Here is a 16,472-nt window from a genome sequence, read left to right on the forward strand (position 1 = left end):
ACTCGATTTGAAATAAAAATTTGAGTTGACTCGAATAACTTAAATAATTATAAATTAAAAAATTAATTTTTCGAATGTAATCGAGTTTTGTTCACCCTAATTTTAATTGTTGACCAATAGTTTTTATCCACTTTTGGCTTTTAATTAATTTATTATATATTTTTGAATTAATTAAATACTTGCATTTATTTTTATGTTTTTACTGATAAACTAGGGATTAAATCCATATATTCTGTCACTGACATATGTCAATGACAAGACATAAAATTCCACCCTATTCATGTGAAAAAATAGTAGGAAAAAAGAAGGAAGAAAGGATTCTTCATGTATCATAGATATTAGTGCTTGGTCATCCAGTACTAGTTATTGGGGGCATTGCAGAAAGGACAAAATCCTTTTTATTCCATCAGATGAGTTGTAGCTTTAGCTCTTCGGTATATAACAATTTACAGTACTTTACTAACCTTTTTTTTTTTCTTTTCAAAACCAAACTCTTCAGGTTGGTAACTGATATTCCAGCCACAACTGGTGCAAGCTTTGGTCAGTACTTCTTTGCAGCCTTTATTAACATTTTATTACTACATAACATATATAATTATATGCATATCTTTTGCTTTGGTTTAAGATTCATTGGGCCTTCCTTGACTAATTTATAGTCCAATAATCTCTTTTGTATGATACCTCATAGACTGACCCTTGAAAAAGTAAACTTGAATTGCTATCAACCCTTGTCTTCACTACCGACTTCTCTTACAAGAAATAAGCGTAGGGATAGAGTTCAGAGATTTAAATTGTGGTTTCTACTGCATTACATTTATGGTATTATTACGGTTATCATAATATTATGATCGAATTTCAAATATCTAATTTGATAGCGAACATTATCTATATCCAGATAGAACTTTGTCCAATGACGGAAAGATTAGTGGGAAAACAGTTATTGTCCAAGACTCCACGTTTATGCTTTGAATCGAGAGAGACTTTAGTCACACTGAAAAATTTAAAATTATATATATTTTAGATTTTATGTATTTTTTATTAAAAATATTTTTTTTGCATCTCTTAAGGATTTTATACGTTAATATCTCTTTAAAATTTTAAAATTTCCCTCTTAAGGATTATATATATATAGCACTAGAGCTCAATCCAAAAATATTTATCTGTGAAGCTTGTACTGTATGGCATGCTTTCATCTTCATCCCTCTCTCTTTCGCTTCGTTTTCACTGATGATGCTGTGGATTATTGAAAACAGGGCAAGAAGTAGTGTGCTACGAGAGCCCGCGGCCTACGGTTGGGATCCACCGCTTCGTGTTTGTGTTGTTCCGGCAGCTGGGAAGGCAAACGGTGTACGCACCGGTGTGGCGCCAGAATTTCAAGACCAGAGACTTTGCTGAGCTCTACAATCTCGGCCTGCCGGTGGCTGCCGTTTATTTCAACTGCCAGAGGAGAGTGGCTCCGGTGGCCGTCGGTTACAATAGTATTACTTACTTCCTGTAAAAACAAACACTTTAATATGATACGCAGAGCTACAAAACCTACTAGTGCCGTATATTTTCATCAATTCTCTCACAATATGGCATGTAATTCTGAAGGAGCAATAATTATTCTCTGTATGCTCCATTAATTATTCTACTTAGCACTTTAAAACCGTGATTATTTCATTTTCTGTTTATGGTGTTTGAGTCATCCTGGAACTATTCAACTTTAAAAAGTTTTACTGTCAATATTTCTTGGCTAGAGAATTCATTAGCATCTTGTTTTCTCCCATCTGCCTCCGCCGCCATGGTTGATTGATAAGCTGCTTTGCCTCCTTCAAGATGATTCATGATCTTGTCAGTAACGGGTGTAAGAGGATTCATTCGTCTTCTATTATTGAAGCTTTCTTGGAGTTTGGTTCAGTGCCATACGTGGTATGTTTCTGGGTTGAATCCATTCTTGAGTTTGTGAGGTTCAGAAGCAAGCATGAAGCATGTTTAGCGGTCCTGGGGCATATGGGAGGTTGATGGGGTTTCAGTTTTTTTTTTTATAGGTTTCTTGTTTTTTTCTCGGATTCTATAAGCTTCAGATATGTTTCTGCATTTAGGTGATTAGGTTGTGGTTGCCGGCTCTTAGAGTTTTCAAGTGTTTCATGTTCGTTTTGGGCGGTTGGTATGTTGTAGATGGAAGGTTTCAGGTCCTGGTAGCATCGTTTCAGCACTTTTGGTTTCCTCTTGTCGGCTTACTCAAGTTGTAGGTTCTAATTAACGGGGTGTTATCCAGTTTTATGGGGTTATGGAGCATTTTTTGTGCTGGATTAGATGAGAGGTCTGGCGTCGTTCCTAGTGTTGTCGTTCTGGGATCTTGTGGGGTCTTGTTCTTTCTTACCTGGAAGAATCAGTATTAGGGTCCGTTTGTTGAAGCCAGATTTGGTTGTGCAGAGTGTTTCGGTGATCTGGTGATATGTTTCGTTTTATTTATTGGTAGGGTTTTTCCATTCTTTTCCCTTCGGAGGTTCATGAAGTTGAGAGTGAGTTCAGTGTGGCCTTGGGCGCGATGGAGCGGAGATATCAGCAGTTTGTCCGTGTTGTGTTTGCTCTTAGGTTGCAGGAGGGTTCACTTGGAATTGTTTCGAGGTAGTGTTTCTTTGAAGCTTTATCTTTGTGGTGAGGTGTTGGAGTATGGTTATGATGTTTGCCCGTATGTTACTGTTGTGTTGCTCTTTAGGTTGCAGGAGGGTTGGTTGCTGGTTCTTTTGGTGCTTTGGTTCATCCCACTGGTCCTCGTTCTCGTTTATCCATACGCAACAATTGTAGGTGGTTTGGGACTAAAATCTAGAGTTTTTTGTTGGCTCCTTTTCAGGTAGTGGTTCGTGGCATCAGGTGCTGAGGTTGAAGATAAGGGTCTTTGTTTCCTAAGAGGTAGTGGTTCGTGGCATTCAGGTGCTGAGGTTGAAGGTAAGGGTCCTTGTTTCGTTAGAGGTATGGGCTTGTGTTTGTTTGATTCCCCGACAGTCCGTAATGGGGTTGCACATGGTTTTGGTTGCCAGAAGAGTGGCTTTTTTATGTGTTTGAGGTAGTTAATAGGGCGTTTGTGGGGTCTGAGGTGGAATTGTCTCTTTAGGCTGTCAGTGGGGTGCACCTGAGCTATGATGTTGGGATTGTGTGATTTACTGAGGGTTATGCGTTTGTGTAAGTGTGCAGCTCAAGGCAGTTTTGGCTGTTTTTAGGAGTGTTTATGGGGTAGTCGCGTGTTTGTTGAAGATCGATGAAGCCTTGGTGTCTTGTAGTGTTTATCAGGTCGAGTGTTACTGGTTCCTGGTTACTGTATATATCCCTTCACCTCAAAATTCACTATTTTTCCTCCATTTAGATTAGGGAGGTTTTTAATGAGGGCCTTGAGATGGTTTACTTTGCATTAGTATAATACAAAGCATCCTTTATAATATAATATATGTGAATTATTTATAAATATTTAATTTTGGATCCTTTATAAATTAAATTTTAAAATATAAACTGTATTTGTTTTTTTGGATTTAAAAATGATGTAAATTGAGTAATAATATCTAAGACTGATATTTATTATTGTTTTTAATTTATAGATTAGTTAAATACTTATTTAATAGAGATTTTAAAATCCTTACTATGAATTTGTATTTGATAAATCAATATTTTATACTTTTCAACAATACGTTATATTAAATCTAAATTCTTTATTTTCAATGTATACATTTTATTCTTATTATTATAAAACAATAGAATTCAAATCTAAATTTTTAATGTAAGTTTCAAATAAAACATTTATGGATTTGTTATATTATATCATATTTAAGCTTTGCACAATGTTTAGATGTAAGGTATATTATATCTAGTACACCGTGGGGAGAGTAATGGTAGATTAAGTGTGACGAGGATGAAGGAGTTGAATTATTGATACTTTCTATAGTTGGGGTTTTCTAATATAATTTTTTTTTTAAGATATGTTTCTGTTTTTGTTTAAAGGATGATATCTTATTAAAATCTAAAATAATAAACTAAGATCTAAATATTTTTGCATGCAGTCTTAGCTATATTCTGTGAAGAAATAAAATTTGTTGATTTATTATTTTAATAAAATTTTCAAATCTTTAATCTATAAGATCCGTTTTACCATTATAATTTATTATATTCTATTTTAAAAAAATATATTATTTAAAAGTACATGAAACATTGGCAAAACTGGTAAGAAACAATTTTTCTGACAAGTTAAATTCAACTCATTAAAGATTATTCTAATACTAAAAAATATTCCATTATTTTCTAAATGCATGACATATATAAATTGTTTTATCTAGGGACGTGAAATCGGATAATTGTTTAGATTTATTGGATCATATTAGGTCAAGTTAAATCGAATACGAGTTATATCAAATTAATTTAATGGTTTAAATCGAATCATATTTGGTTTGAGTCGACTCAGATTCTGATAATCTTCAGGTTAATTTTAAATCAGATTTAGTTGGGTTCGGGTCAAGTTAATTTTAGGTCGAATCAATATCAGTTCAGGGCAAAACGGTCTAAATTCGAATCAATTAAATATCATGTTAATTCAGGTTTGGATGAACTTCGAGTTGAGTCCCGTTCAGATCAGGTCTCATCACTAACAAATAAAATTTAGGTTGAGTAATATCAATTTTGGGTGAACTTCAAGTCAGATCTACTAGGTACAATGGACTTTAGGATAGATCATTTTCAGGTGAATTATTTTTCATCTATCATAAAATGTCTATTTGTAATTTGTGATTGTATAGGGTTTAGAGTATATAACAAAAGTAGAAGTAATTATGGTTCAATTTCTATTAAAAATACATTTTTAAGGATTAAATTTAGAAAACATAAATTATAAATTAAATTTAAATAAATTAAATAACAAAGTGATCATATTGAAACAATTGTAAAATGTAAAGTTGAAATTAATATAAAAATGGACTAACTTCCATTCATTTACAAAATTGGTGAATAAAAGTTATAAGGTTTGGAGATAATGATATAAGTTATAGGGTTGAAATAAAGTTATGATGAGAATTATAGGGTTTTGAGTAAATTACAAAAAATAACAATTATGGGCCAAATTTGGATAAAAATATAATTTAAGGATTAAATTAAACAAACATGAAATTTAAAAACAGAATTTAAATAAATTAAAAAACACGCATGGATCAAATTGAAAGAATTTTAAAAATATAAAGCTGAAATTAATATCAATATGGACTATATTGTATTCACTTGAAAAGTTGGGAACAATATTATCGAGTTTGGAGTTTATGATAATTTATAGGTTTGAAATGAAATTTATGATGTGATTTATAGAGTTTGCAGTAAATTAAAAAAAATAGAAATAATTATAGGTCATTTTGAATAAAATATAATTTTAAGAACTAAAATATTATAAACTAAATTTAAATAAATTAAACAATAAGGAAGAGTTAAATTGGAACAATTTTTAAATGCAAAGTTAAAATTAATATCAAAACAAACTAAATAACATTTATTTGAAAAGTTGATGAATAAATTTATAAGTTTGTAACGTAATTTATTTGGTTTGACGTAAATTACCAAAAATAAAAATAATTATGTGTAATTTTAAATAAAATATAAGTTTAAGGATTAAATTAAACATACATCAAACATACATGATATATGCATGAAAGAAACTATACATACAATCATATCATACATATATACATGTTTGCAATAATAAATTATACGTACATAAAAACATATCATGAATATGTATATGCATACATGTTTGCATTAATAAAATATATACTTACATGCATGTATTAGTACATACATGCATTCATACATATATGCGTGTATACATATATGCATACATTCTCTCATACATACATACATACATATAGATAGACATACATACGCATACATTCATCATACATACATATATATATACATACATACATACATATAGATAGGCATCATATATACATACATACATTCACTCATACATACATACATACATATAGATAGGCATACATACATACATACACATACATATATACACCCCATACATACATGTATGCATCCATGCACACTTACATACATCCGTGCACACATACATACATGCATACATACACACACATACATACACACATATATATATATATATATATATATATATATAATACATACACATAATAGACACGACATATATGTACACATATACACACACATATACACATTCACATATACACACATTCACACATACACATATATACATATATACATACGTATACATATTAGCACATACATATACATACACATATATGCATTCATACATACGCATATACATAAACACACACTACATAAATACACACATACATAATACAAATAGACATACACACATATACATATACACACATGCACACAAATACACATACACACACATGCATACACATTATACACACACACAAAAACACATATACATACATACACATAATACATACATACATACAGACCCACACATACATACATGCATGCATACACATGTACATACATGTGTGTACACATACATGTGTACATATACATATATGTATATGCATATATACATACATACAAATATATATACACATACATGCATATATACTACACATATATACATACACACATACATAACACATGCATACATATACATGCATACATATATATATATATACATACACACATACACACACACACATACACATACACACATACACACACACACACACACACATACATAAATACATATATAAACACAAAAATAAAAACAGACACAAACACAGACACATCATACACATATGTACACACACACATACGTACATACGTACATACATACATGCATACATATAGGCATACATATGTACACACACACACACACACACACACACACACACACACACACACACACACACACACACACACACACACACACACACACACACACACACACACACACACACACACACACACACACACACACACACACACACACACACGTGTGTGCACGCACGCACGCACGCACGCACGCACGCACGCACGCATACATACACATATGGGGGAACTCGGTCTCACATAACCATCGATAAAATTCTCATCGAACATACAAAAGATCTGCCAATTTCACCTTGCCATCGAGTATTGATTATGGAGGGAAATCTTATTTAACATAGCTATCGGTAAAATTTACGCTCAAAAAACATTGGCTTTGTATCATAAAACTGTTAAATTAAGATTTTCATTATTGAAACTTCAAAATTATTTTTCAAAATTTCATTTTGTTTTTCAAAATCCATTTTGTTTTTAAAAAGAAAAACATTTTCACTTCAAATTTTGAAATCTTATATTTGGAATTCATGGTATCAAATTCCAAATACAATTCATTATAGGCATCTTTTAACTCTTTAAATGAATAAAAATTTAAATCCTATGAATTAGAAGCTACCCTTGAATCTTCTTCGATGTCCATGAAACATAGGTTGGAAACTTCATCTTCATCATTGGAATCTTCTTCATCACTCCAAGCTGCCACAAATGTCTTCTTTTTGCTTGATCCATTCTTCTTTAAAAGATGACATTCATATTTGACATGTCCCGTTCTTCGACACTCAAAGCACATGGGGGACCTTTCCTCTTACTCGATTCATGCTTCACTTCCTTTCCTTTGGAAGACATGAATCTTGTGAATCTTTTTGAAGAGCTTGTCCATCTCTTCATCTTTATCCACCTCTTCACATGAGTCTTGATTACTCTCATTGGTGGATTTGAAGGTGATTCTCGCCTTTTTCTTTTCCTTCTTCTTCTTTCTTATTTTGGAGTGTGACCTCATGAGTGAGTAGAGAACCAATAAGTTCATCAAGGATGTACAACTCCAAGTCATTGACTTCTTTGATGGCGATTGCTTTGCCTTCCCAAGATGTAGGCAATGAGGAAAGCATTTTTGTCATTGGGATTAACCTTTCTAAAGTTCTTTAACTCATTGATGATTGAAGTGAACCGATCATAAATCGTCTTTATGTATTCATCAGGCTTCATCTTGAAGTTCTCGTAGTTGAGAGTGAGAATGCTAATCTTTGACTTCTTCATCAGGCTTCATGTAACAACCCGAATATTTACAAAATAATAGTTAATTGAAATTTGAGATTAATTGTGAAAATTTACAAAAATTGGGGACTAAATTGAAAGATTTTAAAACTTGGAGCTTGTTTTAGAGTTAAAGAAAATTCAGGGATCAAGCCCTGAATTTACCCAAGAAAGTTAGGTATTTGGGTGAATATAATCGTGCATTTGGTTCTGAAAAATCAGAACCAAAATGCTCCCAAATTCCCTTTCCCCTACGCCATTTCCGACCCCGATCCAGACGCCATCCGAATTCCGATCGTTGTTTTGAAACCACCGTTGTGTTCATCATCAAGCGGAACAAACCCTTCAAATTAATTGAAGCGAAACGTGGCCAAACGTCAAGAATTTCCAGTCAAAGTATCGATGTTTTTTTTAGCTCTATCGCTGGGAAAATCTTAAATTCACCGCCGATCGTTGCTCCGTTTATGACACCTCCAGCACCATCGTGTTCCTTGTGTCGTTGCGAGACCGCCGGTGTCAACCTTGTTCGCCGTAGAGGGTGGCGCGTGAGGAGGTGGAGCAGTCAAAGATTCGGCCGAGTTGAAATCGAGCTCTCCACGGTTCAAAAATTTGAACCGATCGTTGTAAGTATCTCGAAATCGCTGAAAATAATTTTTAGAACTTTTTACGGGATTTTTAGGGCCCCGGAGGAGGCCTCACGCGCCACACGCGCCGCCGTAGGAAGAGTGGACGCTGCTGGAAACCGGTTTGACCGGTTTTCAACCGGTTTTGACCGGTTTCGACCGGTTCGAACCGTTACCGGTCTTACCCGACCCGACCCTACCGACCCGACCGTTGACCCGACCCGACCGTTGACCGTTGACAGTTGACTTCCTTTGACCAAAACTTAAAATGGCTTTGACCGAGCATTAAACGACCGTTAATCTTTTTTGAGTATACCTATCCTGATAGTTTTCGACGTGGCGAATCCGTTTCCGCTGTCTGTTTTGTCAAATTCGAACCCGAAGGCCTCCAAATCGACGGTCAAAGTGGTTAACTTTGACTTTGACCAAGAATTTGAATTTTCGGAAAGTCATACTTTATATTTTTCGACGTCCTGATTCCGATTCCGTAATCCGTTTTGCCAAATTCAGACTCGAAATACCCCAAATTGATAGTCAAACCCAAAAATGCTTATATACTTAAGAAGTTTAGCTTTGAACAATTAATAGGATTTGGGACTGATAAATTATTATTGTTTAAAGGTACAAGAGACTCTCCGGATCGTTCGATAGCTCGACCCAGCTCTTCTAGATTAGTTAAACCACGTGTGCCAGTGTTCACCCGTTCGAAAACTGTAGCAGAGCGTGGTGAAACCAGCAATCAATAGATTTTCTATTTGAACCTATTGTCGAGGTGTGAATTGTTTTATTGGTTTTAATATGTGGTACACCGAATTCATTGGTTATTTTTTTATGGATGCACCAATTTAATGAGACAATTTATGGAATATGGCTGCTATCGAATTTTTGTTTTGAAATGGTATATGATTACCATGTTTTTGGATTTATGGAATTTATGTCACGGTGCAGTTGAATTTTGGAATTGAATTACGATGGAATAGCTCTGATCAAGCTAAATGGGCCTAATGTGACTCTTGAGGGCCCCAAGATGCTTCATTAGGTCGGCTTTCCTTTGCTGTGTGCTTAGGGTAAGCTATATGGACTTATTGACTTGGGCTTAAGGATACAAGCTTCATAGTCTATCCTTAAGTCGGCTTTCTTTTTGCTATGTGCATAAAGTAAGCTATATGGAAAATAATTTTGGGAACTACTGATGGTGTACCAGAAAAGGGTTTAAACTATGATTTTCAAAAGTTAAACTCTTTTACGAATTTGTGAGATTTACTGGACTATGATTGTACCTATTGTGATTTTATGGAAATGTTGGGACACACTGAGCCTAGCTCACCTTTCGAAAATGTTTTCCCACTTTCAGATACTGTTGGTTAGATACCTCGGTTCGAGCACTTGGAGGATCAACATATCTCTTGAAGTAAATCAGATTGTAATGTTTTTATTTTGCAAGTTGACTTTATTTGGTGACAAGGATCTTATTTTAAAATATCAGATTTTATAATGATGACTCTTTTGCTATTACTGTTCAGTTTATTGTGATTCTGAATTTGAAGACATGTTTTAAATTAATTTATTACTTATTGGTACTATATTTACGAGTTGGATTTTGATAGTATAATTTGTTTATAATTTCATGTTATTTATAATGTGATTTTATATTGATGGAATAACGGTTTCAGAAAATGTCTTTAATAATCATAATGTGATCCACTAGACTTAGTCGAAACGCATAGGCCGGGTATAGGGGGTTACATTTATTGGTATCAGAGCTTTTGGTTTTTAACCCTCGGACTGTGTATGAGTCCACATTGAAAATACGGTTTTGAAATATTTTACAAAACGAGTTACTAAGGCCATGTCACAAAGTTATTAAGATTTTAACTATGTTCGAGACTCCAAGTGCTTATCTAACCTTAAGGTTATCTTCTGTAGTAATCTCGAGAGCCACCAAAATGAGTACTAGACGTGGTCGTCGAACTAGCCATGGACGAGGTCGAGTGGCTAGATTTGCAGATCCGATTGATGAGATACGAGTAGATCCCCCACCTCCGATAGGTGATCATGCTCCTACGACCCCAACGAATATGCCACATACCGATGGTATTGGCATGACTACACCGATTATAGGAGCGACTGATATTGAGTCAGAGTCTACTGGAGTTGCATTGGATGAGAATTTTAGTAGACAATTTCTGCAGTTAATACAGGGAGAAGTCAGAGCTACTGATGTTGTATCTGAGGTTCCTATTTCACAGACGTTGATTGCCAATGGAGTTAGAACTTTTGGGGGACAGATTGGTGGAGCTCCTACTGAAGCTGAGGATTGGCTCCAGGATACAGAGAGACGCATGGATCAGTTGGGTTTGGACTCAACTAAGAGATATCTGGGTGTTGTAGCAATGTTAGATGGTAATGCCTACACTTGGTGGGAGTCAGTGACCAGTAGTGTTCCTACCGATCGTTTGACCTGGAATTTCTTTAAGGATCGCTTTCGGAGTCGTTTTCTGGGAGAGCGCTACTTAGCTCAGAGACGACAACAGTTTCAAGACTTGGTTCAGGGAGACATGACTGTTTCTGAGTATGAGATCGAGTTCTTGAAGTTGCTGAAGTATGGATTCAGTATGGTACCTACTGAGAGAGATCGATGTCGTAAATTTGCCCTTGGACTCAGATACGAGTTGCGTAGGCAAGTTGTAACCCATCAGAATGAAATATTTGATGTGCTGGTGGGCAGAGCCAAAGATGCTGAAGAGGTGGAGGTTTTAGCTTCTGGTAGAGAGCGTGTTGATCAGGAACGATCTAAGAAATTTTCAGGCCCGATGAAGTCATCAGCACAGTCTGGGAAGAGGACTCGTACTTCAGCCCCTCAGAGAAGCATTACTGTTTTAGGCCTGCAGCATCCTCACCGTTAGTTGGCAGTCGAGGCGGTTCTTCATCGTATTATCATGGGTTCCTCTGTGAGTTTTGTGGTAAACAACACACAAGAGAGTGTCGTAAGAAGATGGGTCTTTACTATCAGTGTGGATCTAGTGGTCATTTTCGGAGGGATTGTCCTCAGCTACCTTCGTCTGAGTAGACCGCTACCCAGACTCCTGTGCGTTCGCAGACTACAGTACAGACTCCAATTAGAGATCGTAGTCAAGGAAAGACTCGAGGATCAGTGTCCAGGATAGACAGTAGAGCTCGACCTCAGCAAAATAGAGGGCCAACAGTTTCTGAGGCTAGACAACCAGCCTTGGTTTATGCCACTAGACGTCGTGATGACAGAGATGAGCCTGAGGTTATTGCAGGTACATTTACTATTTATTCCATTCCATACTTTGCACTATTGGACAATGGCTCCACCCACTCCTATGTATCGAGCTCAGTATCTCGAAACCTTCAGATTCCGATCGAGAACACTGAAAATACTGTTACAGTTACAAGTCGAGTAGGACAAGTGGTATTAGTGAATAAAGTATTTCGACATTGTCCTCTCGAGGTTCAGGGAGAAATTTTTCTCGCTGATCTTATGGAGCTTCCTTTAGAGGAGTTCGATCTAATTCTTGGAATGGATTGGTTGAATAAACATAAGGTAAAGCTAGATTGCGAATACAAGCGGGCTACTCTGAAGACTTCAGATGGTCGGACTGTTGTGTTAATTGGTGAACGGCGTGGTTATCTCTCCAATATAGTTTCAGCGATGGAAATTGATCGTATGATCCAGAAGGGATATGAGACCTTCATTGCTTGTATTTTGAGACCTTTAGAGGAGTTCGATCTAATTCGTATAGTTAGCGAGTTTCCTGATGTTTTTCCGGAGGAGTTGCCTGGGTTACCTTCTGATAGAGAGGTAGAGTTCGAGATTGAGACTTATCCGGGATCTTCACCTATTTCTATGGCACCTTATCGTATGGCTCCAAAGGAACTTAAGGAGTTGAAAGTCCAATTGCAAGAATTATTCGATTGAGGATTTATCCGACATAGTACTTCACCATGGGGAGCTCCAGTTCTGTTCGTGAAAAAGAAGGATAGGTCGCTAAGATTATGTATTGACTATCGGAAATTGAACAATATGACGGTCAAGAATAAATACCCACTACCCAGGATTGATGACTTATTTGATCAATTGCAAGGAGCTACTGTATTCTCTAAGATTGATCTTCGTTTGGGGTATTATCAATTGAAAGGTAAAGGATCTGATGTTGCAAAAACGGCCATTCGCACTAGATATGGTCATTATGAATTTTTAGTGATGCCTTTTGGTTTGACGAACGCTCCTGCAGCTTTCATGGATTTGATGAATCGGGTGTTCCGACCATATTTGGATCAATTTATGGTGGTCTTCATTGACGATATTCTGATCTATTCTCATACTGAGGCAGAGCATGACGAGCATTTGAAGATCGTTCTGCGGACTTTGAGAGAGCATCGTCTATATGCCAAACTAAGCAAGTGTGAGTTTTGGCTTCAAGAAGTGTCGTTTTTGAGGAATATTATTTCTGCGTGAGGTGTTCAAGTCGATCCCAGTAAGATAGAGGCTATTATGAATTAGAAACGACCTAAGAACGTATCTGAGATCTGAAGTTTCTTGGGCTTGGCTGGTTATTATCGACTTTTTATTGAGGGCTTCTCGATCATTGCTTCTCCTTTGACAAAGTTGTTAAGGAAGAATGTGTCGTTTGACTGGGGCGAGGCACAACAGGAGAGCTTTGAGAAATTAAAGGCGGTTTTGACTCAAGCACCGGTGTTGATTCAACCAGAGTCCGGGAAGGATTTTACAGTGTATAGTGATGCTTCACATTCAAGACTTGGTTGTGTTTTAATGCAGGAAAGTAAGGTGGTGGCTTATGCATCCTGTCAGCTGCGACCGCATGAGTGTAACTATCCTACTCACGATTTAGAGTTGGCAGCAGTAATTTTTGCCTTGAAGATTTGGAGACACTATCTTTATGGAGAGAAGTGTTACATTTTCACGGATCATAAGAGGTTAAAGTATCTTCTGACCAGAAGGAGCTTAATTTGAGACAGCGTCGCTGGTTAGAGCTTCTAAAGGATTATGATTGTGTGATTGATTATCACCCTGGTAAAGCTAACATTGTAGCGGATGCTTTGAGTCGAAAGACAGTATCAGAGTTGAGGTCTTTAATGGCCAAGATGAATTTATATGACGATGGCACTTTGTTAGCAGAATTGCAAGTTAAGCCGACCTTGGTTGATGAGATCAAGGCTAAGCAGCCCCTTGATAGCTCCTTGCTTTCCATCTTTGAGCAAGTAGAGCAGGGGACAAACTCAGATTACACAATTGATCAGGATGAAGTTTTATGCTTTAAAGGTAGATATTGTGTGCCTGATGATGCTGAGTTGAGGCAGACTATCCTTACTGAGGCTCATAGTAGTCCATATGCTATGCACCCCGGAGGAGATAAGATGTATCGGAATTTGAGAGAGAGGTATCATTGGATTGGGATGAATAAATACATATCTGATTTTGTGGCTAGGTGTTTGACTTGTCAACAAGTTAAGGCAGAACATCAACATCCATCAGGTTTGTTACAGCCTATCAAGATTCCTGAATGGAAATGGGAGCGTATTACTATGGATTTTGTTACTGGCTTGCTTATGACTCCTTCGAAAAAAGATTCAGTTCGGGTGATTGTTGACAGACTTACAAAGGCAGCTCACTTCATTCCTGTGCGAGTAAATTATACTTTGGACAAGCTGGCAAGATTGTATATTTCAGAGATTGTCAGATTGCATGGTGTTCCATTGTCTATTATTTCTGATCGAGATCTGAGATTTACTTCAAGATTTTGGAAGGCGTTACATACGACTTTGGGAACAATATTGGATTATAGTACATCCTTTCATCCACAAACTGATGGTCAATCTGAGAGAGTAATTCAGATTCTGGAAGATATGTTGTGGGGTTGCGTAATCGATTTTCATGGTAGTTGGGAGAACTTTTTGCCGTTGGCTGAATTTGCTTACAATAACAGTTATCAGACCAGCATTCGTATGACACCCTATGAAGCACTCTATGGGTGTAAATGTCGCACTCCGATCTGTTGGACTGAGTTGCGTGATAGGAAAACGTTGGGACCTGAGTTAGGTCGTGAGACGGAGGACACAGCCAGATTAATCCGTGACCGTCTGAAAGAGGCATTTGATAGGCAGAAATCTTATGCAGATCAAAGGAGGAAGGATATACAGTTTGAGGTTGGAGATCAGGTCTTTTTGAAAGTTTCACCCTGGAAGAAAGTATTGAGATTCGGGCGTAAGGGTAAATTGAGTCCAAGATTTATTGGACCATTTCGTATCTTGAAGAGGGTAGGACCTGTTGCATATCAGCTTGAGTTACCTTCTGAGCTAAGTCGTATTCATGATGTCTTTCATGTATCAATGTTGAGGAGATACCGTCCAGATCCAGGTCACATTATTCAGGTTAAAGAAGTAGAGCTGAGACCTGATTTGTCATATGAAGAGGAGCCCATTCAGATCTTAGAGAGAGATGAACGAGTTCTTCGGAATAGGCGAATTCCAATGGTCAAAGTTCAATGGAGTAATCGAGGCCCCTCAGAAGCTACTTGGGAGAAATTGGAGTCAATGGAGGCTCAGTTTCCTCAACTATTCTCATAAGGTAAATTTTGAGGACGAAATTTCTTGTAGATGGGGAGAATTGTAACAACCCGAATATTTACAAAATAATAGTTAATTGAAATTTGAGATTAATTGTGAAAATTTATGAAAATTGGGGACTAAATTGAAAGATTTTAAAATTTGGAGCTTGTTTTAGAGTTAAAGAACAGGGACCAAGCCCTGAATTTACCCAAGAAAGTTAGGTATTTGGGTGAATATAATCGTGCATTTGGTTCTGAAAAATCAGAACCAAAATGCTCCCAAATTCCCTTTCCCCTACACCGTTTTGACCCTGATCCAGACGCCGTCCGAATTCCGATCGTTGTTTTGAAACCACCGTTGTGTTCATCATCGAGCGAAGAACAAACCCTTCAAATTAATTGAAGCGAAACGCGGCCAAACGTCGGGAATTTCCAGTCAAAGTATCGACGTTTTTTTTTGCTCTATCGCCGGGAAAATCTTAAATTCACCGTCGATTGTTACTCCGTTTACGACACCTCCAGCACTATCGTGTTCCTTGTGTCGTTGCGAGTCCGCCGGTGTCAACCTTGTTCGCCGTAGAGGGCGGCGCGTGAGGAGGTGGAGCAGTCAAAGATTCGGCCGAGTTGAAATCGAGCTCTCCGCCGTTCAAAAATTTGAACAGATTGTTGTAAGTATCTTGAAATCGCTCAAAATAATTTTTAGAAATTTTTTCAGGATTTTTAGGGCCCCGGAGGAGGCCTCACGTGCCACACGCACCGCCGCAGGGAGAGTGGACGCTGCTGGAAACCGGTTTAACCGGTTCTAACCGTTTTGACCGGTCTGAACCGGTTTAGCCGGTCTGACCCGACCCGACCCTATCGACCCGACCGTTGACCGTTGACCGTTGACTTCCTTTGACCAAAACTTAAAATGGCTTTGGCCGAGCATTAAACGACCGTTAATCTTTTCCGAGTATACCTATCCTGATAGTTTTCGACGTGCCGAATCTGTTTCTGCTATCCGTTTCGTCAAATTCGAACCTAAAGGCCTCTAAATCGACGGTCAAAGTGGTTGGCTTTGACTTTGACCAAGAATTTGAATTTTCATAAAGTCATACTTTATGTTTTTCGACGTCCTGATTCCGATTCCGCAATCCGTTTGGCCAAATTCAGACTCGAAATA

At 36.9% G+C, this 16,472-nt stretch overlaps 1 protein-coding gene across 1 annotated transcript in view; it reads left to right on the forward strand.

Annotated features, from left to right (window-relative positions):
• The window catches only part of LOC120177644 (protein HEADING DATE 3A-like), a 29,984-nt gene extending 28,385 nt beyond the window's left edge, over positions 1 to 1,599 (forward strand). The window contains exons 6-7 of the mRNA XM_039183719.1: positions 500 to 540; positions 1,254 to 1,599. Of these exons, the coding sequence (XP_039039650.1) occupies positions 500 to 540; positions 1,254 to 1,498 (286 nt within the window). The 3' untranslated portion in view covers positions 1,499 to 1,599. The remainder of the gene's footprint in view (positions 1 to 499; positions 541 to 1,253) is intronic.
• The last annotated feature ends 14,873 nt before the right edge of the window (positions 1,600 to 16,472 follow it).

This window comes from Hibiscus syriacus, unplaced genomic scaffold, assembly GCF_006381635.1.
Source record: "Hibiscus syriacus cultivar Baekdansim isolate YM2019G1 unplaced genomic scaffold, ASM638163v2 tig00112293_pilon, whole genome shotgun sequence".
Classification (NCBI taxonomy): domain Eukaryota; kingdom Viridiplantae; phylum Streptophyta; class Magnoliopsida; order Malvales; family Malvaceae; genus Hibiscus; species Hibiscus syriacus.